Source organism: Tachysurus fulvidraco, chromosome 25, assembly GCF_022655615.1.
Source record: "Tachysurus fulvidraco isolate hzauxx_2018 chromosome 25, HZAU_PFXX_2.0, whole genome shotgun sequence".
Classification (NCBI taxonomy): Eukaryota; Metazoa; Chordata; class Actinopteri; order Siluriformes; family Bagridae; genus Tachysurus; species Tachysurus fulvidraco.
Genome location: NC_062542.1, coordinates 14709180 through 14732367, shown reverse-complemented (window position 1 = coordinate 14732367; position 23188 = coordinate 14709180). Strand labels below are relative to the sequence as shown.

Here is a 23188-nt window from a genome sequence, read left to right as displayed (position 1 = left end):
ACATTTCTATAATAAGTGTCCTAATTGCAGGATGCTACCACCACCAAGCTTTACTTTATTTTGAACACAGTGTCCAAAAAGAGAGAGTGAAAAACAAAGAAAGAAATTAAAAAGAAAGAAAGACTGAATATTAATAATGATATGATATGAACTATTGATAAGCTACTAGAAAACGTCTACAGATTTCACTGTTGTATTTCACATTTAAGTTTCACTTTTATATAATAAGTGTCCTAACTGCAGGATGCTACCACCAGCATGCTTTACTTTTAACACGGTGTTCGATAAGAGAGATTGAATTTACTGTAGGAAAAAAACAAATAAGAGGGGCATGGTGGCTTAGTGGTTAGCATGTTTGCTTCACACCTCCAGGGTTGGGGGTTCGATTCCCGCCTCCACCTTGTGTGTGTGGAGTTTGCATGTTCTCCCTGTGCCTCGGGGGTTTCCTGCGATGGGTTGGCACTCCGTCCAGGGTGTATCCTGCCTTGATGCCCGATGACGCCTGAGATAGGCACAGGCTCCCCGTGACCCGAGAAGGTCGGATAAGCGGTAGAAAATGAATGAATGAATGAAAAAAACAAACAAATGACTGAAAAATAATAACAGAATAAGAGGCTACTAGAAAACAATGACTTGTTTGAGTCTCATTGAGTTTCACTTTTCTTTAATAAGTGAGTTAAGTTTTTATTAAGATTTGTTTTTATATAGGAAAATGACACTGTAGCAGGGACTAGTAAAGAACCACCAGACACACACACATACAGTAGAAGCCTTTCAAAGGTTTATTCAGATGTTTGTGTACAAGTAGTGACTAGAGAATACGACATATTTGGTCCTGTTACAGTAACAATAAACAATGACTGGTTTAGCGTCTGGAGTCGAACAAATCGTCACCTCACCGAGCAGAAAAAAACGGTAGTAGTGATTACAAGACTGACATGATCGTAAAATTCTTAGATGTTACACATCAACTAAAGACCCCGAACATGGCACATAGGCGTACTTATATAAAGAATTATTATTTTAAAATAATTTAAAGAAAAAAAATAAAAGAAGCAAAACAGATCCCATGTCAGTCCTTTTTAAAATTCCTTTTTGATTCATTTATTTTTTTTATTCTTTTTCCCCTTTATTTTCATTTATTTCAAATAAATGAATAGCTTAATGTAGTGGAAATTGTTTGTGTTCCCACATGCTGGATTTATTTAAAATAAAAAAGTAGAGATATTAATAGACAGCGTTGGGCTGTGGGTTCACTTTAAAAAGTTGCATTCAAACCTGATTCCTAAAACACACACAATTTTTTTTTTTACATTTGTAGTTAATAGAAAATATCATTATTAGAAAGTGCCATTTTTTAAGGAGGTAAAAGATAAAGTCTCTTTTTAAATGAAAGGTTTACACACAATGACTATTTCCTCCACATTCGATAGAGTTATATTCTGAGAGTTTCTTTGAGGATCGTTGCTCGGATCCGTACATCTCCTTTAACCCAGCGTCTCTGCAATTTATCGCTTGCACCGTCGTGTGCTTTAGGGGTCCAGGACCATGATGTGGACGAACAGTTTTGCTGAAGGGATAACGTCTCCATTTTTCGTTAGCAGGGGTACATGGCGGTATCCTGCGGAAACACAGCGGTGTTTGTGAATTAAAACATTTATTACACTCACACTCATTCGTCATGTGACAAACCATCGTATTCTAGGAACATATTAAAGGAGTAGTTTGCATATTTTTAGAGCGGCCTGCTGCCATTTATCCTGCTCCATTTTGCTTGATGTATTTATGTACAACTTGTGAGGAAAATTCTTATTGCTACGTAAGTAACTAAAAGCAATGAATATGTGAATTTCAGGGCCAGAAAATGAAGTGAATGAACTAAATTGCCTTAACTGTGGTCTGGTAATACTGTCAGTTACAGGTAAATCTAAAAGTGTGTGAAGTCTAGAAAACACTTTTCAATGTTACACACTGGTTCTTTAATGAAAAAGGCTGTGGAGAGAAAAAGAGTCATTTTCAGGTCACTAGCACATCGGCTAGAGACGTCGTTGTCAGTTAAACAGGAAGTGTTTACACCTCAGTGAATACAAATGACTGCTTACTAGCTCTTAAACATTAAGGTGAACTTGAAATGAAATACATATTGGAATATTTATTTACATTTTGTCCTTAAGACTTTCCAAACACATCTGGTTTCGTAAGCACAATGTTAATACATTTAGCATTAAAGATTAGACTTTGTTCATAATTTTAATGAAATACATCTTTTTTTCTTTACTAATCTCTCTTTTTTAACCACCTTTGTCTAAGGTGCCAATAATTCTGCCGCAGAGTGGATATCACATTAGCAGTATATTAACAAGGACATGTTTACATGAAATAGAATAAAGACGATAATTATGATTAATCTTAAAAACGAAGGGGATAATGTTATAAAGGGAAGAGCGATAGGTCAAGTTTGTGACATTGGAAGGTTTTAGTGAACAAACTTAATAACCCGGAGCTTTACCATTCTGCATGCTGGTAAAAGGTAGTGTGTACTGGCCAATGAAGTCGTTTTGTGATGCAGCATCATAATCCTCCACCAAGAATCTCACAATGGCCAAATCCGGCACCTGAATGGTGAACTGAAGGTTTGTATTCCACATTGGATTGAAGCCTGCGGACAGAAAACATGAAACAGGAAGTTAGATGACAGTCATGAACGCAACAGGAAGATGATTTGTTGATGAGACTCGCCGTTGTCGTTGATGTATGATGTCTGTGCGCTGGCTCGGTCTGCTGGCACACCGGCGATTTCCACCCTGACGTACGGGTCCACTATGGACTTGGGTTTATCCTTGTTCAGTTTGGGAAGCTGCTGTGCTGAGATAACCTGACAGGGAACATGACAGCTTACGTTTAGTGTCTTTATGAGCTAGGATGCCTTTCTTGTAAGCAATCTTAGCCATAAAGCTACATTGAGGAAATAAAAAAAATTCATGATCAGCTAGCTTATTAAACATGGGATTTTGCAGAATTTTGCAAAAAATACTTTTTCTTTTGCAAATAAATTAATTTAGTAGTGAGATCTTTGCCCTGTAAAAGTATTTAACCTCCTGAACATGCCATATTTATAATGTTACAAACTAGAACTGATATAGACTTAATTGCTCTTCTATGAAAATATACTATAAAAATAATAATAAATGTATAATAATATATAATAATTTTTTTTTTAACAATTTAGAAACATGTAAATGATTACACTGCTGTCATAAACGTCACAACATTAACTATATGGAAGTACTTTAAATGTTAACTGGGCTATTCAGTGTTTGTTTATGTATATAATCGTCATAATATAACAAAACTTTTTCTGATAAACAGCATCACCTGTTGGACAAAATCTGAATGATAGAATACAGTAATAAATGCAGTGCATTCAGAGTATCCAATATATTAGATAAACTAGATAAACACCATAACATGTAGGATCTTCTTGTTCAGCCACTGTCCTTGTGTGAGCTTGTTGGGGTTAAACTGAAAGTCCGGGTTCCTCATGAAATAAGGCTTCAGGATGTAGCCGCACTTCCCATTAGGTAAGAATCGTCCTTGGTTGAAATCCATCTCTTTGCAGTATGTTTGGAAGTTCAGGGCCACTGTTAAAAACAAGAAAAAATTGTTATATTTATTAGTGAATAAGAGTAAATCGAAGTGGAATATAAATAATGTCTAATATGTTCGGAGTTTAAATTTCGTCTTAGCGACATTGCTGGTTTTTCTAAGCTAAGTAACGATCGCTTGTAGCTTCAGGTATTAGCATTGTGCAAAAACTGGATGGACGGCGACACATTTGCATCAGTTTTTTAGTAACAACAAAAGAAAAGAGAAGTGACCAACAGGATTGTGAGAGAAACTCATTAACACCTGTTTGCCCCATTCTCATATATTAAAAAATACAGAAGACGAATTTTGTGTGCTGATGCTAATTTTGAGTGCTAATTTCGAGTGCTAATGCTAATACTAAGTTAAAAATAGTGACATCTATATCCACGTCCCATCCAACTCATTTCGGTTTGAATTTTAAAAACTTCTTTAGCAGACTTTAAACCTACTGAAAAGTCTGATTTACACGATGAAAATCAAGTCAACAGTTGAAATTATACACAGAAATGTTCTCACAAAATCAAACGATATGACATAGCAGAGCTCAGTCCTGTCTCTTACAATGCATCATACTGTATTTTATATAATTTGCTACGTCACTAACAACGAGACGAGTCTGAGGCGAGTCACGAGATCGATCATTTTCGCTTATCTCTGTTAGCTTCATATCAAACTCTATACACCGAACACACCAGAGATCATGAGACACTTTTGCCTGAAGGAAAGGAAAAGAGGAAGAAATAAAACCCAATTAAAATGGCACCGATTTGGCAGCCTGCGTTCCACATGGTCACAGGATTGTAGTTGGACGAGTCTGTGCGCGTGCCTGCAGGATAAATCCTGCTCAGCTTGTCCATGTTATGGTGAATGAATTCAGTAGCTGAAACAAGGAAAAACAAGGGAATCAGTTTAGGTCAGAAACACACAAGACAATGGAGCTACAGTATGTGAGGATAATGACACAAAAACACATTTATATCACTCCTGCTTGGGAGATACTGATTAATTACTAAAGTAATAGCTCTCGCAAAACAAAGCTAAAATGTTGTAATGTCCTAATATATAGCGTCCTTATATATAATATCCTAATATATAATGTCCTAATATATAATATCCTAATACTATATATAATGTCCTAATATATAATGTCCTTATATATAATATCCTAATACTATATAATGTCCTAATATGTAATGTCCTAATATATAATATCCTAATACTATATATAATGTCCTTATATATAATATCCTAATACTATATATAATGTCCTAATATATAATATCCTAATATATAATGTCCTAGTATATAATGTCCTAATATATAATCGAATCACGGAGGAAATATGGCTTTCTTCTGGATGAGAAAATGTAGCTTAGAGGCGTGAGGTGAGACGTGACACGTCTGGTGTGGATTCAGGGTAAAGAGATTTTTAAAGCTTTTTGGTGCATGAACTTAAAAACCACACAGAACCTGGTTTATATGCCATAAAGTAAATTACCTGATTCTTCTGCCAGATGCTTGGCTTTGCTTTCCTTAAAGGAGGCCATCTCATAACAGGCCTGGTTATTACGCGAATGCTCGAAGCTGTTGAAGTGGACACTCTTGCAGTAGATCACCAGGTCGGATAGTTCTTTAGCCAGCTTGATCTTTTTTTTCTAAATAAAGAAACAAATCGGTTTGTATGGACGTGTATGTAATTAAGTAAAAAAAAAACACTGTTGTGTTTTGCTATTCACACTATGAACACAGACGAGCGGAGATTCCTAAATACGTAACTGATTATTGTCTGGAATAAGATGAGTGTGTTTAGTCTCTCTCTCTCTCTCTCATTCTGTCTTTCCACTTCCCAAAAATTGTCTCTCTTTTTCTTCAGACAGTAGATTTGTATCTGCTGAACTGCTGCTGTAATCATAAATCTGCGCATCTCTGGATTCAACAATCTCCTCACACAATTTATCTTTATTACTACGTCGTTCCTCCTATGCGATCTCAGAGACTTTTTCCCTCAACCTTGGTTCTGTATCGGCATCCAGATTTCCGTAAATCTACATTGAGGGTATGTTTAATATGCACCTTAGCTTTGTTCTCCTGTGAATCTTGTTTGGCATCAGCAGCTTCGTCTTCCTCAGACACACTGTCTACGTCATCGGTGTTGTTGTTAAATGCCGCGTCCAGCTTGTTGAGGCGTTTACCTTTGACCAGGATTTTCCCCATTAATTCCTGCAAGCAGAAACATCTTATTACTTTTTACACACTATAGACATGCTATATATGATGCTGCTTTGGATTGTAACAATATGCTCCAGAGTGGAAATGAACGAGGTAACGTTTGCGTTGTGCGACGCTAGAGGGGTGTCCAATTCCACAACGTAGGATTTACTACAAGAGATTTGTCCGAGAGCACAGTGGGAATATCCCACATTGTACTGCTTATGGCAATAGACTCTAGGGTTGTTAAGTGGTTAAGGTGTTGGACTACCGATTGTAAAGTTGTCGAATCCCAGGTCCACCAATGCTGGGTCCCTGAGCAAAGCCTTTAACCCTAAATTTCTTAGTCTTCACACACACACACACACACACACACACACACACACACACACACACACACACACACACACACACACACACACACACACACACACACCATGGAGGAGGTCAGATTTTGGTCAAAAAACCTCTGATATTAAAAAAAGTATTAAATGACTTGAAAGATGACTCGTTGTACCTCCTCATGTCTGTGTGCTTTCATGCAATCTTGTTTGTTTCCCCTGCAAGAGCATTCCAGTCCCGCCTTTTACCCCTGAGGCAAATGAGTAAGAATGCAGCACTACTTCCAAAAAACCAGACGGAACTCACTCCGAGCCAGAAAACCTCTTTGAAGCCCTTAACTTCGGAGTATACGCTAACTAAACACACAAAACTCCACTCACCTCTAAGCTAGAATCACCTCACATTTTGAATAATAATAATAATCAATGCATAATAATTCGCAGCACGAACCGTTACAGAATACGGGGTTGTGTTATTGTTATTTTTTTTTCCAGTTTACAGAAGCACCATCAGAACAACAACGAATCACTGCTTCCGTTGTGCTGTGTGTTATGATGCAACTAAGGGAATTTAAAGAAACAGGAAGTTCAAAATTTTGATTAAGGAAGCCATCTGAGGACAAGTAGGGACAGGAACAGGACAAGTAGGGGAAGGGACAGGAAAGGTTTTATCCCACACCCCAAAGACTGAGCAGCGTCTTTACTGTATCGTTACTTTATCTCCACTCTTTCCACTCCACCTTATACAGCTCTTCCACTCTGGGTTTTAAGGAAGCATCAACATTGTGTTTGTGCATCGGTTTAATTTAATAATGCTGTAAATACACAATGTGAGTGTTCCAATTGATCAAAAATGAATAAAATCCCAAAATCGTATTCTTCCTTCTTTTCTATGTAATAATGTTTTGCTGGCCTTTAAAAAAACGCACATTCGTGACGTTGGTATAAAAAAAAAATCCAGGCAGTAATGACTGTGTCCTGTGGTGAATAAAATAAGATGGTGTCCTGTGGTGTTTTATATCTCGTGTCCTACAGCGATCTGACGATTCTAGTTACATTTAATGTTGTGGAATGCCTGAGGTGCGAGTTCCAGTGATCAATGCTTCTGTTAAAGTTTCTTTTTCCTTTCTCTTTAAATGAACGTCATGTTAGCGTGAGCCCATCATGTCCTCTGAGTGGTGAGACTGAAGATTAAACAAACTCCACCTTTTGTGACACGTTATTTTCTTTTCCTTTAGCCCCACAGTAAATTGTCGCTATAGCAGCAATGATAACGTATGCAACTGTGTACGTGACAAATGAAAAGCATCTCCTGACCGATCGACGGCGCTGTGCTATAAATTATATTCACCAGGAATCGTTTTCCTTCCTTCTTCCCAGATTCCCTCCTTTCATCAAGCAAAGATCTCAGCGCTGTGTCGCTCAGAACCTCTGAGCCGTTTCCCTGAGTAGCTGCACCCTTTAAATAAACAGCGTTTTATTAACCTCGGTGTGATTAAACATGGCTGACCTCAGGCGACGGCAAGCGGGAGGGAATCTCTGTCCCCAACGGCCGAGTGAGAAGAGCGCTGCCCAGGATGGAGGTCATGTGATGAGCCATGCGTTTCTGCTGTTCCACTGAACAATGATTCTCCAAAGACAGGATTACTGGATACTTAGACGCCTGCCAAGAAAAAACAAACAAAAAAAACACACCACAGATGTGAAACATCTCTGATGGAATTCTCTTACTTGCTTGTTTGAAGCTTGTTAGTTACTGTATGTAACAGTACTTAGTTACTGTATGTAAAACCTGATGTGTGTCGCTGTGGCTGAATTTTTTTTAACTCAGTGCTAAGAAACCATGTATTTCAACAAAACGATGTGAAATCGAAGAATTTTTTAAAAATTTCTTTACATTTTCAAAAAAATATTGATTATTTACATTTTATTTACTTTTTAACACTTTTATTTAAAATTTTTATTCATTTATTTTTTTATTTTCATTTACTTTTGTGTTTGTACTGACATTTTTACGTTTACTTTTTTCCATTTTTATTTTATGTACTTTTCTATGCTTTTTATTTTGCAAATAATTATTGACATTTTTTTAGCAATTTATTTACTTAATAAATTTTTATAAATATATTCTTATATTCTTTTCTATGCTTTTTATTTTGCAAATAATTATTGACATTTTTTTTATTAATTTATTTACTTAATAGATTTTTATAAATATATTCTTATTTTTTTTTGGTTTGTTTGTTTCATTTTTATTTGTATTTTATTGTTACATTGATATTTAATGTTTTTATTTCATTAAAAATATCAAGCTAAAGCTTATTTTGAGTACTAACAAAAATGGCTGGCTAACAAAAATTTCTACTTTTTTTTGCTAGCCAGTTTTCCGCTCCCTATGTTACCGTTCATTTCTGGTGGATGAAAGCTGTGTGTCTTCACTTACTTTAAAAGCGTAATCCTTGATCGCCTGGATGACGTCCTTGAAGAGCACCTTGGACGTGAGCGTGTGTCCGTGGTAGATGACGGGCTCGCCATTCTGTCCGTCCCAGCAGTCCAGCTCCACACAGCGGCAGCTTTTTAACAGAGCTCTGAAAACGTCCGCATAACAACAGCATCATAACACGTACTGTAACTACCCCATAGGGCATTTTCAGCCAAAGCACACAATCTGCTCCTTGAGAACTTGTGAATTATTTCTGCCAACTTGTTTCATATAGAGTTTTTTATTTACCTCAGTCAATAATAAAGCTATTTTTTTTATATATTTGGGAGAAAACCACTGAAAACATTAGAATTTATGAGGTTGGGCTCCTGAATTTAAGCCTTCAAGAATTCTATCAAACATATGCAACCGCAAACATTTCATAGAAATAAGGAACAATCTACACACGTCCTTCTGGCGTATGTGTGTACGTGTGACCCACGTTCAACCCTGTTACATCCAATTCCAAAACCCATCAGGGTTTAAACACAGGGACTCATCTGAAGTCTTGGCGCCCCCGATATATAATATTATAATGTGTATAATAATATAATTGTTTCTATAGTAACAACTAATTTAGTAGCAATTGAGTTCTTTAGTAATAACAGCGAGTATACAAAAGTCATTTATTCATTCATTTTCTACCGCTTATCCGAACTTCTCGGGGAGCCTGTGCCTATCTCAGGCGTCTTTGGGCATCGAGGCAGGATACACCCTGGACGGAGTGCCAACTCATCGCAGGGCACACACACACTCTCATTCACTCACACACTACAGACAATTTTCCAGAGATGCCAATCACCCTACCATGCGTGTCTTTGGACCGGGGGAGGAAACCGGAGTACCCGAAGGAAACCCCCGAGGCACGGGGAGAACAAGCAAACTCCACACACACAAGGCGGAGGTGGGAATCGAACCCCCGACCCTGGAGGTGTGAGGCAAACTTGCTAACCACTAAGCCACCATGCCCCCTATACAAAAGTCAGTGAATCAAAATTCACAACAAAATCAGACACTTTAAGAATAAAACAGAGTAAATATCTGTGATGTCACACTGACTTTTAGCTCCAATAAACAACAAAGCAATAGCTTTTCCTTTTCTCATTCATTAACCCCTAGTGGCCATCACGTTTTTTTTCTGTAAACCAATAAAAATGTATGATTTTACAATCCTAAAAATGCCAGGTCACTGTTATTTAGTATTGTTAATTCGGAACAGTGATACTGATGTAGTGAGGACAGGGGGTGTGGCTTCAAATGTGGCACAGCCAATCAGAATCAAGAACCGGAACATTCCGGATTCTAATACTTATTCTACTGTATAACTAGATTAAAACTAATAAGTAATGTTTATAGCTCTAATAGTGAGGAATATACAGTACAGGAACCACTCACATGTCCAAATGGGTTAAAGAATAAATAAATAAAATATAAATATGTTAATATTGGATATACAGAGGTAGTGAGAACATGACCGTACTTGACGTAGGCCTCGGTACTGCTCGGTCCTTTGAGCTGGTCCAGCATCAGGTAGGTGTTATGGGAGGAGGAGATGAAGTAATGATTAAGAGGCTGCCTCATGTCCTGATACACACCGATGTGGGTGGGGTTAAGGATCAAACCTTCCAAATGGGTCAGGTACTTCAGGAAGCCATCTTTGGTCATGTGCTTATTCTGCTTTGCTGGATCAGTGCAAAAAGTAGTACACAGAAATCACGTGACGTGAAAACAGCTAAAAAGGAAGATAGAGCAAACGAAAGCGTAAACGTCAGAGCTGTTACCTGTAGGATCCGGCTCGTATTTGTCTATAAGCTTGACGGAGTCGTCCAGAGTCACAGCCTCCCTCTGCTCCAGCTGCAGGAAATGTAGCAAATCGTTGGCACTCATCTGACCACCGGATCTAGCGAACTTGTTGTAGATGACGTCGATTTCCTGGCGCTTCGTTAGCAGTTCATAGAAGTGCTTGATTTCCTCCCCCTCCAGAGTTCCTGAATTCGATGTGTCACATTGCTGTTAAAGATATTGAAAATATTACAGCATGACAAGAGAAAATTGGAAAGAAACAGGTTCTTTTGGAAGGGAAGGCTACTTGTAATGCAGCAGGTTCACAGATGGCACAGCCATGGCTCACATACTAGACAAGATGAAGCGTTAGCACACTTTTCATCATTTTATGAGAAATCCCGCTTAGAAAAAGTACAACATAGTTAGCGATCATGGACTTGATATTGAAATTTTGAAAGCTGATGTGTTTCATGTGTTTGGAGGTGAGAGAGCTGAACAAAATTAAGCATTAAAGCTCCGCTGCATTGCTTTGTTTATTTAAATATGAAGGCAGTTAAACGAGATTATGGGTAATGGAAAGTGTAAACAGGCCATCATGGGGTGTGGTAACACTTGGCATCACACCACCCTGTCATTGGTTATGAGCACATGGTGTGTGTGTGTGTGTGTGTGTGTGTGTGTGTGTGTGTGTGTGTGTGTGTGTGTGTGTGTGTGTGTGTATTATTCCTTACTCTGGAATTCCTTACATTTTTTACACGTACTGTATAGAGTAAGTTTGTTTCTAACAGTATGAAATACAGACTGCATCACAAATCAGATTTAGTCAGCTGCAAAGAATCTAATCAAATTCTCCAGCATTTTTTTAAGAGTCCCTAGAGTTTCAGTAAGACATGCCAAGCCCGAGCTGTAACCACACCCCAGATGACTCAGTTACTCACTCACTCACACACACACACACACTCCCTCACACACTAGTTGTTTTGTTGTGTTTCTTGTTTAGAGCTCAACAGACTTTACAGTCTACGTCCTTATCTACAGAACTCGGTTACAACAACACAGATTTGATCCAAATCGTGCTTATATTCACGACAAACTCACAGGAGTGACACGTTTGTAGGAGTCTTCAAAATTCCACACAGACTTTTTTCACTCTGAGTCACAGAAACCAGTTATGTGAAAATCTTTGTGTACATGACAACTGTAACACAACGTCCCGAGCTAAAGTGGCTCCATTCGGTTTAAATAAAGGTCGCTGAATCCTCCACGATTCTAATTATAACCTTTTAGTGCTTTTTAGTGCTTTTTAGTGCTTTTTAGTGCTGAGTCACTATGGTGGTGAATGTGGAAATGTCCAGAGTATTAAAAAAAAAGCCCACAAGGAAAAATGTAGACAATGTTTACAATGTCACTAGTTACACAATGTTGTTGTTCAACATACGTTATTGCGATAAGCTGAAAGTGGAGCAAACCGATGAGCAGGAACAACAACGGTGTGTATGATACATTTAGGATAAGAAATTACACACATAGAAGATTTTTCAGGGCAAAAAGGAGGGCAAATGTGAAATGGAGGTAGTTTAAATATAATGGAGGTAGTGATTTAAGGCACGTCCAAAGAGAAGGGGTTGACGAGTGCAGCTGGAGGAATGAAAGAAAAGAAAAGTAATAAAACAAAATCTGCAATCAGTCAGTAGTGAACTAAGACTGGATTATACACCACAAGTCTTTCTCCCTAACATCACTGCATGTTTTTGTTCGAAAATAATCAGGAACATCAGAAGCTCGCTGAAGACCGACGCCACTAAACAAGCACATCGACTTCCCACAGCTTTTACTCACAGCCATAATTAGCTATGCCAAATAAAACATTATTTAGACAGTTAACAGAACTGTTTATGTCAAACACAGTTAATCGGTCGAAGTACTTTACAGATGATCAGAGGCCTAAAATAAAGACGCTTCGTACCTTAAACAGATTGGCAGCGTAAGTGTCGTCCACTTCGACGTTGATCTGGCGCATGAAGCTCTTTACTTCCTTCAGGGTCATCATGTTGTCGCCGTTTTTGTCCGCTTTCCGCATGCAGCTGATGATCCAGCTGTGACTCGGATGTAAGGCAGATGTACATTTGAAGGTAGTTCACAATAACGCTACGTGACATTTCACTGGATTTTGATAAGGTCATGTTTTAGGATAAAACAAAATTTTTTTAAAAAAGAATTCTGAATTTCAGGTTTTCTACATTTCAGATCTCTCCACAAGGATACTGTTCGCTTTTCTGCTGAGAATTGAGGTTTTGCATGTTGGTGATGACCTTATCCAACCCTGTCACCCATTTCTTGGCGTCTTCTTTGCTGCTGGCGATCAGGTCGAGATTGCTGCGTTTGCCTTTGAAGATGATGGAGAAGCACCGATCGTCCAACGTGCTGTCCGTGTACTTCTTCAAGCCTTCGGACTGACGGCCGAGACGCACTGAATCGATGTCGTCGACGGAGACTGATGAGGAGATGGAGGATATAGTTAGAGTTAGTGGGACTCTTCACTGCTGGACTAAAGTGAGGACATCAACATTGGGTAATGTGTCTTCGAGTGTTGGGGATTGTGAAATTTGAAATTTGAAATTTTTAAGAAAAAAGAGAGAGAGAGAGAGAGAGAGAGAGAGAGAGAGAGAGAGAGAGAGAGAGAGAGAGAGAGAGAGAGAGAGAGAGAGAGAGAGAACAATGTGCTGCAGTGCTTCTAGGAAACTCGTCTCGTCACTTGGTGTAAATAAACTTGAATATAAAATTGTATATCAATCTGCATTTTATTTTCAATTGATTTCTTTATTTTCATGATCTTTTTCACCCTCGCTGGAAACGGAGGTAATTTATTTATATTTGTTGTTTTTTTTGTTTGTTTTATCGTTGTTCTTTTTGCTGGCAAAAATGCTGGCAAAAATCTGCATCGACGCGACTGAATGGTACTCGTGCTCGAAGTCGGGGTTTACAAACAGAAACCTGAAACTGTACAACAGGATGAGCCGCTAGTTTCTAGTCTAGAAGAGGTTTCGGAGTAGCGTCGGCTTTTGTCTGTTGTCGACTTTTGTCTGGGTTTGTAATCTAAGCCATGCTTCAGTTTGTTGTGAAATCCTGATTGCATGGCACGGTTGTATTGTTTGTACACTACGGGGTGATAAATCAAGGTCTGAGATAATATTCCAGTGATAACGTATATTGCCGCTGGTTCAGTCCTGTACCTCAGATGGCCTTTGCTCTTGGAGAAAGATCACTGCTCTCTAATTTCCAATGATCTCCAACCTCGTCAAAGGCTCGTCTGATTATGTGCAGCTTACCGTATAGCACCTTGTATGATGTAACCTGTCAGGAATAGCCATCACAATCCTCTTTATCCTCACCCTGAGGCTAATAAATGCCATTTATACCCCAGCTTTTGCGTCAGAAGTCATGGATTCACATTCCACACCTTCAGCTCTGATAGTAGTAGCGTGTAGGGTTTGAGATAAATGGCAGGTATATACACAGTAATGCACTCTTTCTGATATGTTTCTATAGTCACAGCTTGTTCCCAGGGACTTGTAAAGCAAATACAATCCAAATAATGATCTATGTTAGATGTGTCATAGTTCTTGTAGTCCAAATGGTATCAGAGATGACACTGGGGCAGATAAGGTTTTTTTTTAAATCTTATGGATTTCTGAGGGGTTTTTACGTAATATTTACCACAACATTATTGCAATGTTTGTACGTGTAGGAGCATAGGTTAGAACTGATGTTTCTAAAGATTCTCAGGCAAAATCAAACATTACAAACAGAAACGTTATTGCAGATTTTGTTTAACACAACACTACTGCAACGCCTTTACAACATTGCTGCAACATTCTTACTTATAGAAACGGTAACACAACACTAATGCAACATTATTACAACATTACTGCAATGTTCTTGAAGCAACAGTAACACAACATCACTGCAACGTCTTTACAACATTGCTGCAACATTATTACTTGTACAGTAGCAATGGTAACACTACTGCAACGCCTTTACAACATTGCTGCAACATTCTTACTTATAGAAACGGTAACACAACACTAATGCAACATTATTACAACATTACTGCAATGTTCTTGAAGCAACAGTAACACAACATCACTGCAACGTCTTTACAACATTGCTGCAACATTATTACTTGTACAGTAGCAATGGTAACACTACTGCAACGCCTTTACAACATTGCTGCAACATTCTTACTTATAGAAACGGTAACACAACACTAATGCAACATTATTAGAACATTACTGCAATGTTCTTGAAGCAACAGTAACACAACATCACTGCAACGTCTTTACAAAATGACTGCAACATTATTACTTGTAGCAACGGTAACACAACACTAATGCAACATTATTACAACATTACTGCAACGTTCTTGAAGCAACAGTAACACAACATCACTTCAACATTATTACAACATTACTGCAACATTATTACTTGTAGCAACATTAACACAACATTACTGCAACGCCTTTACAACATTGCTGCAACATTCTTACTTGTAGAAACGGTAACACAACACTAATGCAACATTATTACAACATTACTGCAATGTTCTTGAAGCAACAGTAACACAACATCACTGCAACGTCTTTACAACATTGCTGCAACATTATTACTTGTAGCAACGGTAACACAACACTAATGCAACATTATTACAACATTACTGCAACGTTCTTGAAGCAACAGTAACACAACATCACAGCAACGCCTTTACAACATTGCTGCAACATTATTACTTGTACAGTAGCAATGGTAACACAACACTACTGCAACCTCTTTACAAAATTACTGCAACGTTATTACTTGTGGAAACGGTAACACAACACTAATACAACATTATTACAACATTACTGCAACGTTCTTGAAGCAACAGTAACACAACATCACTTCAACATTATTACAACATTACTGCAACATTCTTGTAGCAACGGTAACACAACATCACTGCAACGTCTTTACAACATTACTGCAACATTCTTACTTGTAGGAACAGTAACACGACATTACTGCAATGTTCCATAATATAAGGTCATGTTTCCATAAGGTTTATGTTCTCAGCTAGACAAAATGTAACATTAGGTACAGAAAACTCTCCTGTACAATATACTGCACCACTAATGCAATGTTTTTACATGTAGGTACTGTAAGTAAAGGCTACAGTTTCTGAAACTGACAATAAACATTCCTGTTAACATCTCAGCAACCTTTTTTTACTTGGAACTTAGGAATGTTCCTGTACTGTTTGTTTTCGTCTCAGAATGCTATTTAAGCAAAAAAAATGGAGAACTTTGTGAAGCAAATCATTACAGCCCAACCCCCTTCGAATCGACCAGTGTTTAATAACCCTGAGGAATCAATCCAGAGTAAACCTGCTGTTCCTGAGACAGCACGTCTGGAGCAAGTCCAAACTTGAGACAGCCAAGAGGTGAGGAACACTATTACAACTATTTCTCTCATCAAACCAACAATTGCACCACACATGCAGACATGTTTTCCTGAGAAAGGCTCTCACACTGTTAACAATATGTCGAAACACCCCAGGGATAAGGTCTAATGCTGCTAAGTACATTTTATATGTACATGTCATTACAGCATAGACTAAAGAATAAGAAATGACAAGCCTGGCTGTTATATAGCTGTTATAACTACAGTATACTGTATACTGTTACTTTCCAGCACATCCTGAAGTGTGTTACTGATCTTATACAATAACGGGTTGTAACTACAAGTGTAAAATAAAGAACAATGAGGTCAGGAAAAAGAGAGAGACAGACAGACAGAGAGAGAGAGAGAGAGAGAGAGAGAGAGAGAGAGAGAGAGAGAGAGAGAGAGAGAGAGAGAGAGACGCTTAGACTGATCCAAGTGTAGGTTTTAGACTGTTCAGTGAACACAAGGCACCAATTCGACAGGTAAACCCAACAGGACCGGAACAAACTCAGGCGAACTAGGGCATGCAAGAACAAGGGAGAAATCCAGTGTGTGTGTGTGTGTGTGTGTGTGTGTGTGTGTGTGTGTGTGTGTGCACTAGGGATTGTACCCTGTGGAATGTCTGTAATCCACAGTGTTTGTTGGGAAATGGAGTTCGGAGTGCGGACTAACCTGACAACCAAGTTATACCTTTATTTTTTTATACATTTATAGCATTGTTTAATGTTACAGAGCTTCTCTCTGATTTACATTATACAGTAGCAGCAATTAACACCTCACCTTCCACTTTCTAGTCTGATTGTTTGCCATCAACTATTCTATCTGTTCTTCTTCCTTCCGCCGACCGTAAGACAGACTCGTCTCAGTCGTGTGTTCTCTCTAACCACATCCTGTGCAGATATTTATCCCGTAGTGGCTTTTTGACTGACTTTCATGTCTGTTCGCAGAATGCTGTGAGGAAATGATATTTTAGGATACTTCTGCTTCTGTTATACGAAAGGACAAAGATTTTGTTTACTTCAGTGCTTTTTATACATCAGCAGTTTGGGGTTAACCCGTGTGTCCTGACCCGGGTACTTGGCATTGAGGTATAAAGAATAAAGACCGCTTAATAGACAGCTCAGATTTGTGGATTTATAAAAGCAGAGGCATAAATAATGTACAGTGGAGATCAAAATTAGAGAAGAATTTATAAACCATTTATATCGATCAAAATTAGAGAACAAGTAAGCATTGTAGCAGGAAAGAAGATTACAACTGACGTTGATTATTTTTCCTAGAACCTCACACCCAAGTGTTTAATCCCTTAGGTAAGATTATACCATTTTACCATTCGTACTACTCGTGATGTGGACATAACACTAAAACTCTGCTTGCTACAGATATCGTTTTATTTTTAATATATCCTAAGAGTACACAGACTTTCGCTCCCAACAAAGGAAGACCATAAAACTTCGACTTCCGTCATTATGGAAATGCCTGTGAAAGCAAAAGGTGTCTGTTTTTCTAAATTCAAATCTGAGATCGAATTTCTTTCCTTTGCTCATCACATTCAAGGCCCTGAACTTTGTAGCTCTTTTGTTATAAAATTTTCTGTCATTTGATTTTTTTATTTGATTTTTATTTTTATATAAACAAATGTTGTGTAGTCAGGATTTTTACCATTTTCTATCATATAACTATCAGTATTGGGACACTTGTTTCCCAAGTAGATATCAATAACAAACACACACACACACACACACACACACACATCTGGAGCCAGCTGTTGCTTGGAAAGAACCAGATAAACCCGGCTTGATAAACACTTTTGACCAGAAAGAGCTGGAAAGGAAGTTAAAAGGTGGACACGGCGCCAGCTATTGTGTGGGAATGAGATTTCCAAATGGCTGTAACATCCCCTCCATGTACCTCTCCCCTTTTCTCTGGACATTATCAACCCTGTGTTTTGTTTTCCACACTGACAAAAGGGTTGTACGTGTGCACTCTATGAAAACACTGAAGCAGACAGTAAGAATAAAGAATGAATGAAAGCTTCGTCCTGATCTGTTTCATAAGAGTAAACATATCACGATGCTTTCTGATTGTGGAACAGGAGCCTAAAGCTCTAAGTATGATTACTGTGGAGTCATCACCGGCATCTGGTCCTGATAATGGAAGAAATTTGATCTGAACTGGGTCCTGGGCAACAAGGTAGAAAGTCGACTCAGATTTGTGGATTAATTACAGGACGACAAATGAAATGATCGGAAACGAAACCAAAATGTACATTTGTATTGATTAGAAGTTTGATAAGACGTTTGTTCCTGACAGCCTCCTGAGATACTTTGTGTAAGGAGACTCCAGTTTAAGGGCTTTGTAACAGTAAGCTTTCTGCACAGAAGAGAGACAGAGAAAGAGAGAGAGAGAGAGAGAGTTCTAGCATATGTTTGGACACACTGATTTATTATCTTCTTCTTTTTTAATTTCGTTTTATATTTATGGGAGTAATAAAGCTACATCTCTTATCTCTCTAAAGACCAATCGAAATCTGCATGAAGCCGCTCCACTGGGTTCATACAGGGTTTCTTCTTAATACTAAAAAAAAAACACTAAAAATTTTATGACCTATGACATCATAAGACAGCAGGATACTGTGGTCAGAAGCTACCTATGCTATACCGCCTTGCTGCTACCTCGTGCAATGTTTGTTAGATTCCATTTCCTGCTCAACTCCGATTAAAGTGTACATGCTCACAGGTGTGTTTTTTCTTGAAGCCCTTGTGCGTCTCTTTCCACACCGTCTGTCCGTCCTCCATCAGCTTGTAGAAGCGCTTCTTTTTCCATTTGCCAGATTTCACCTTGGTCAAGTCGCCTCCTTTGGTCAGGAACTGCAGGTTCGCATCACCCTCCAGGCCTGAGTTCACGCACACACACACACACACACACACACACACACACACACACACACACACACACACAAAACAAACGAGTATTAAAACCCAAAATAAGCTGTTTTTCAATATCTTCTTTCACAACGCACTTAACCTTGAGATATCATCGTCCCAAAATTCCAAACGTGTACAAAGTGAAACAATGAGGTGTTTGAATGTTACAGCTAGATGTCTTGTTCCCAGAGGAAACCTTTTGTCTAAGAGGGTATAAACATTTCAACAAAAACATTTTGTATTCAAATATGCAATGGAGTATTTATACAACCTACTGTAAAATAAGAACGCCTAGTAGAACTGAGAAATATTTTATTTTGGAACAATACACAAAACTATTTGGACCTGACGACAAGTCTTTGCTAATGTGTTGCCAGTGTTATTTTGCTAAGTTAGCTTTTTTTTTTCTTTTTCTTTTTTTTTTTGCAAGGGTGTGACAACTTTTATATCTAATTTGGGTTAAAATTGAGCATTCATTCATTAGAGCTCTCCATTTAGGGAAAGTAGGTACATGGCTAAGAATTGTGCTATTATACCACCTTAAACGTGCACACACCAACACACACACGGTTTTTGAGGACTGCTCTGAGAATGTATAAAGGAGACTTCAGAACACTTTTGCTGTGGTGTAAATCAGTAGCTTGATGCAGACCATAAACACACAGGCTAGTTGGAGAAAATTACATACATTTTAAATTAATAAAAGAAATAAATAAAGTACATAATCAGACTGAATTAATTAACATCAGTCATTTGTTATTGTGTAACTTTGCAAGATTTTTAACACAAAAAACATCATTTTAATAATACGCCATGGACAATACTGTATGTACTTCCTTTTTGTTTCTTCTCATCTCCCAGGGTGAGTGTATTTTTGTTTCATTCCCCACACTGTATTTGCTTGAAAGTTGGCACTATATTAAGACTTTCAGCAAAGTCACAAATGAACTGGATGACGTTTATTTCATAGAAATGTTATTATACAGCCGGTTCTATTTTTCTACCACAGTGAGAAAGCTACGTTGATAAATCAGATGCCTACGGAAAGCTTCTACGTTCTACACAGAAGTGATTCTTCTACTCACACCTTACAGAACAAGGAGATTATTTAACCCTCGTGAGCTCTGAGTGGTTCTGTTTTTCATAAGGTGTGCAATGTAAACAAGAAAGCTATTATGCAAGCAAAAACAGATCAGTGCTTTGCATCTACGCTTTGGTTCATTAGACGCTTTCTTCTTTGTCTCTAAAGAAACGCTTGAGTTAAAATAGAGAGACATGGAAGCGATCGTAAACCTGCCAGCAATTGTAAATAGTCAAAATAAAAGATTTAGGGTTCTTGCCACATAGGACCGAACGCCACACAATTCTGATTCAGTGGTATATAAGTCTAAGGGGTCACCACAGAAATGTATACAACTGCTTTAATTTATTGACATCAGGAATAATAGTAGCTCAAGTGGTTAAGGCTCTGGGTTGATGGTCAGAAGGCTGGGGTTCAAGCCGCCACTGCTGGACTCATGGTCAAGGCTTTTCTCTGTTCTAAGGATGCCGCATCATCAGTCGACCCTGTGCTCTCGCCTCAACCTTCAAAGCCGGGATGTGTGAAGAAAGCATTTCACTGTGCTATATAACGTATATCAAAGGATTCTTCATTACAGTACGTTACGTTACACTATTTATTAAAAATAGCTATAAATTCAAAAATACAGCATTCATTTCGAAACCCAGTAAGCAGTTACATCCTCTAAACACGCCATATCTACAGGATAAAGACATATAGGACATATAGATTACTCTGTATATACTTTTCACCCTAACCTTCTTTGAGACCTAGTGAATCTAGTGTCCCTTCAAACTTTAGCTACTTAATATATGCAGCAAATCGAGTCTTTAGTGAGTTCTGATTGGAGAAGCCCGATTTATATGCAAATGACTGAGGGAAAAACCAGGAAGTTAAACAGCTACTTAATATAAATAAGTAAATGATCGAAACTTTAATTAATTAATTGTGATTGGATTGATATGCAAATTAATTTCGGAAGAAGAAAAAAAAACTCCGAATCTGGGCAGTTTATCTGCGATATAAATTCTACATACGACAAAAATAACAGTTTTTTAAAGTTAAGTAAATGTAGGTTTAACAGGACATCTGGAAAAAATAAACAAACCAAAACTATAGCAGATAAATAAAAGGCTCTGTTCACCTTTATGGGCTCCGTTTCTCTTCCCACCGTCATTTAATTCCTGCGTGTTGTTTTCAGAAACCTTGTCTTCAGACATGGTGCCGTGTTTCTACAGCCTTGTTTTCAGACTCACTAATAAAACTAGATGGATATTTTCTGCAAACTAAGATGACACTGGAAACCCATGACGTTCATCCCTGTAAACCAAGTATGGGGCGTGTTCCAAATCTCTCTCTCTCTCTCTCTCTCTCTCTCTCTCTCTCTCTCTCTCTCTCACACACACACACACACACACACACATACAGTACACTCATACACGCATACACACACTCTCTCTCTCTCTCTCTCACACACACACACACACACACACACACACACACACACACACACACACACACACACACACACAGTACACTCATACACGCATACACACACTCTCTCTCTCACACACACACACACACACACACACACACACACACACACACACACACACACACACACGCATACAGTACACTCATACACGCATACACACTCTCTCTCTCTCTCTCTCTCTCACACACACACACACACACGCATACAGTACACTCATACACGCATACACTCTCTCTCTCTCTCTCTCTCTCTCTCTCCCTCTCTCTCTCTCTCTCTCTCTCTCTCTCACACACACACATACACTCTCTCTCTCTCTCTCTCTCTCTCTCTCTCTCTCTCTCTCTCTTTCTCTCTCTCTCACACACACGAAAAATCACCCTTTTGACTCAACCACACGTGAACCCTGCCTTAGAATACTTTCTTAGCACTTTAAACTCAAGTTTTACTAAAGTTAAAGTGTGTTAAAGAACACTTCAAGTTTAAGTGGTTTTCTTCCACAAGGAAATTCAGTGCTTGTGTTTTTAAAAAGTATGTAACCAGGGCTTTGGCTAAATTGTATTACAGTAGGTTACCACGCCATCTGTCGGTGATATGTCCACATTGCAATAGCTTTATTTCATTTTCTTCCAATTCATCATATTTAAATATTAAATACTCGAAATTCATAATTTCCATTCATTTTCAGCTTATTTTAAAGTTGGTCACCAATCCCAGATAGCTCTTGGTAGTTTTTGTAATAATAGTCACTATAATATATTAAAATGTGGTCCACCATTAAAAAGTCAATGCCATGTTACAGTCATGTTACAGAGCATTACACTGTAATAACATTCTCTTAGTCTAATCTAGTTTAGTTTGTTCTTTTAGGATCCACGCTTTCTGATACAGCTTTATAAACCTGTTATATATAAGTGTCTATAACAGAATACAACACCAGCACAATTCATATGTAAGTTTAAAAGCTTGATGATTAAACTGTGATCCATCTACAATAATATAAGTCATTACATTATAGTAGTCATTTTATAAATGGATAAAATGCGTGATGTGTCTTCTCTGATAATTAACAAAAACATTCACTGTTATGGTATAATAGAATTACTGCAGGTGTGTGACGTAATAAGGCCACGCCTTCAAAATATTTTGGTACAAACCCAGTGTCTGACATTATTGTGCATTATTTCAAGTCTAATCACTACATATTGACAAATAATTCTATAAGATTCCTACATAAATAATATCTTACCGATAGAAATAATTAAATAAGCATGCGTAGGTGTGATCAAGGTGAAACATAATGAAGCTTATAGTAATTAAAATGACAATAAGATATTAAACAGGAGCAATGATAAGCATAACAATCTATAAAGAAGAAAAACAATAAAAAAAAAAAAGATTTCGACCTTCAGACCTTCAACCACTAGACGTTGCGATGACGTTTCAACTGTAAACCTACTGTATAAATCTCCACCTTTCACTCTTCCCTCCACAGCAAGTGGTGTCCTCACACCTGAGCTCCTCTGAGACCCTTTAACACTCCATGTGCTTACCGTGTTTGCCCAGAATACTGTTAAACTCCATTGCTGTTCCAGTCATTCCCCTTGCTTCTCTCAGAAACTCCAGAGAATAAGCATGAAGTGTGAACACTGCAAGTCCAAGTCGAAATAAAAGTCAGTATGGGCGTTAATCCACACCCAACCCAACACCAGTCTTTCAGGTCTTCATTTCCATTATTGCCCTTCTAGAAAAATGAGAAAATAACCT

At 38.1% G+C, this 23188-nt stretch overlaps 1 protein-coding gene across 2 annotated transcripts; it reads right to left on the bottom strand.

Moving 5' to 3' along the window:
- Nucleotides 1-759: 759 nt before the first annotated feature.
- plcd1a (phospholipase C, delta 1a) lies at nt 760-23188 on the bottom strand. 2 transcript variants are annotated; one of them, XM_027174808.2, is made up of 15 exons: nt 22975-23188; nt 18680-18838; nt 12730-12958; nt 12431-12560; nt 10461-10689; nt 10160-10361; nt 8641-8785; nt 7708-7860; nt 5722-5868; nt 5147-5303; nt 4412-4528; nt 3463-3641; nt 2740-2875; nt 2510-2659; nt 760-1621 (listed from the first exon to the last, which is right to left on the bottom strand). In XM_027174808.2, exons 1-15 carry the CDS (start codon nt 23018-23020, stop codon nt 1533-1535), a joined length of 2268 nt encoding a protein of 755 aa, XP_027030609.2. In that variant the 5' UTR covers nt 23021-23188; the 3' UTR covers nt 760-1532. The 2 variants fall into 2 exon arrangements, with proteins under 2 accessions (XP_027030609.2, XP_027030599.2); XM_027174798.2 differs by lacking the exon at nt 22975-23188 and adding an exon at nt 21074-21303.

What these genes read in the sequence shown, in the direction of transcription:
- plcd1a (XM_027174798.2), bottom strand. Translation starts at nt 21,149, where the DNA reads ATGTCTGAAGACAAGGTTTCTGAAAACAACACGCAGGAATTAAATGAC. An exon ending in AGAAGATCCTACATGTTATG is followed by an intron (nt 2,876 to 3,462) that starts GTGTTTATCTAG and finishes GTTCCCTGTCAG; the next exon opens with GTTATCTCAGCACAGCAGCT. An exon ending in TTTTACCAGCATGCAGAATG is followed by an intron (nt 1,622 to 2,509) that starts GTAAAGCTCCGG and finishes GTGTTTCCGCAG; the next exon opens with GATACCGCCATGTACCCCTG.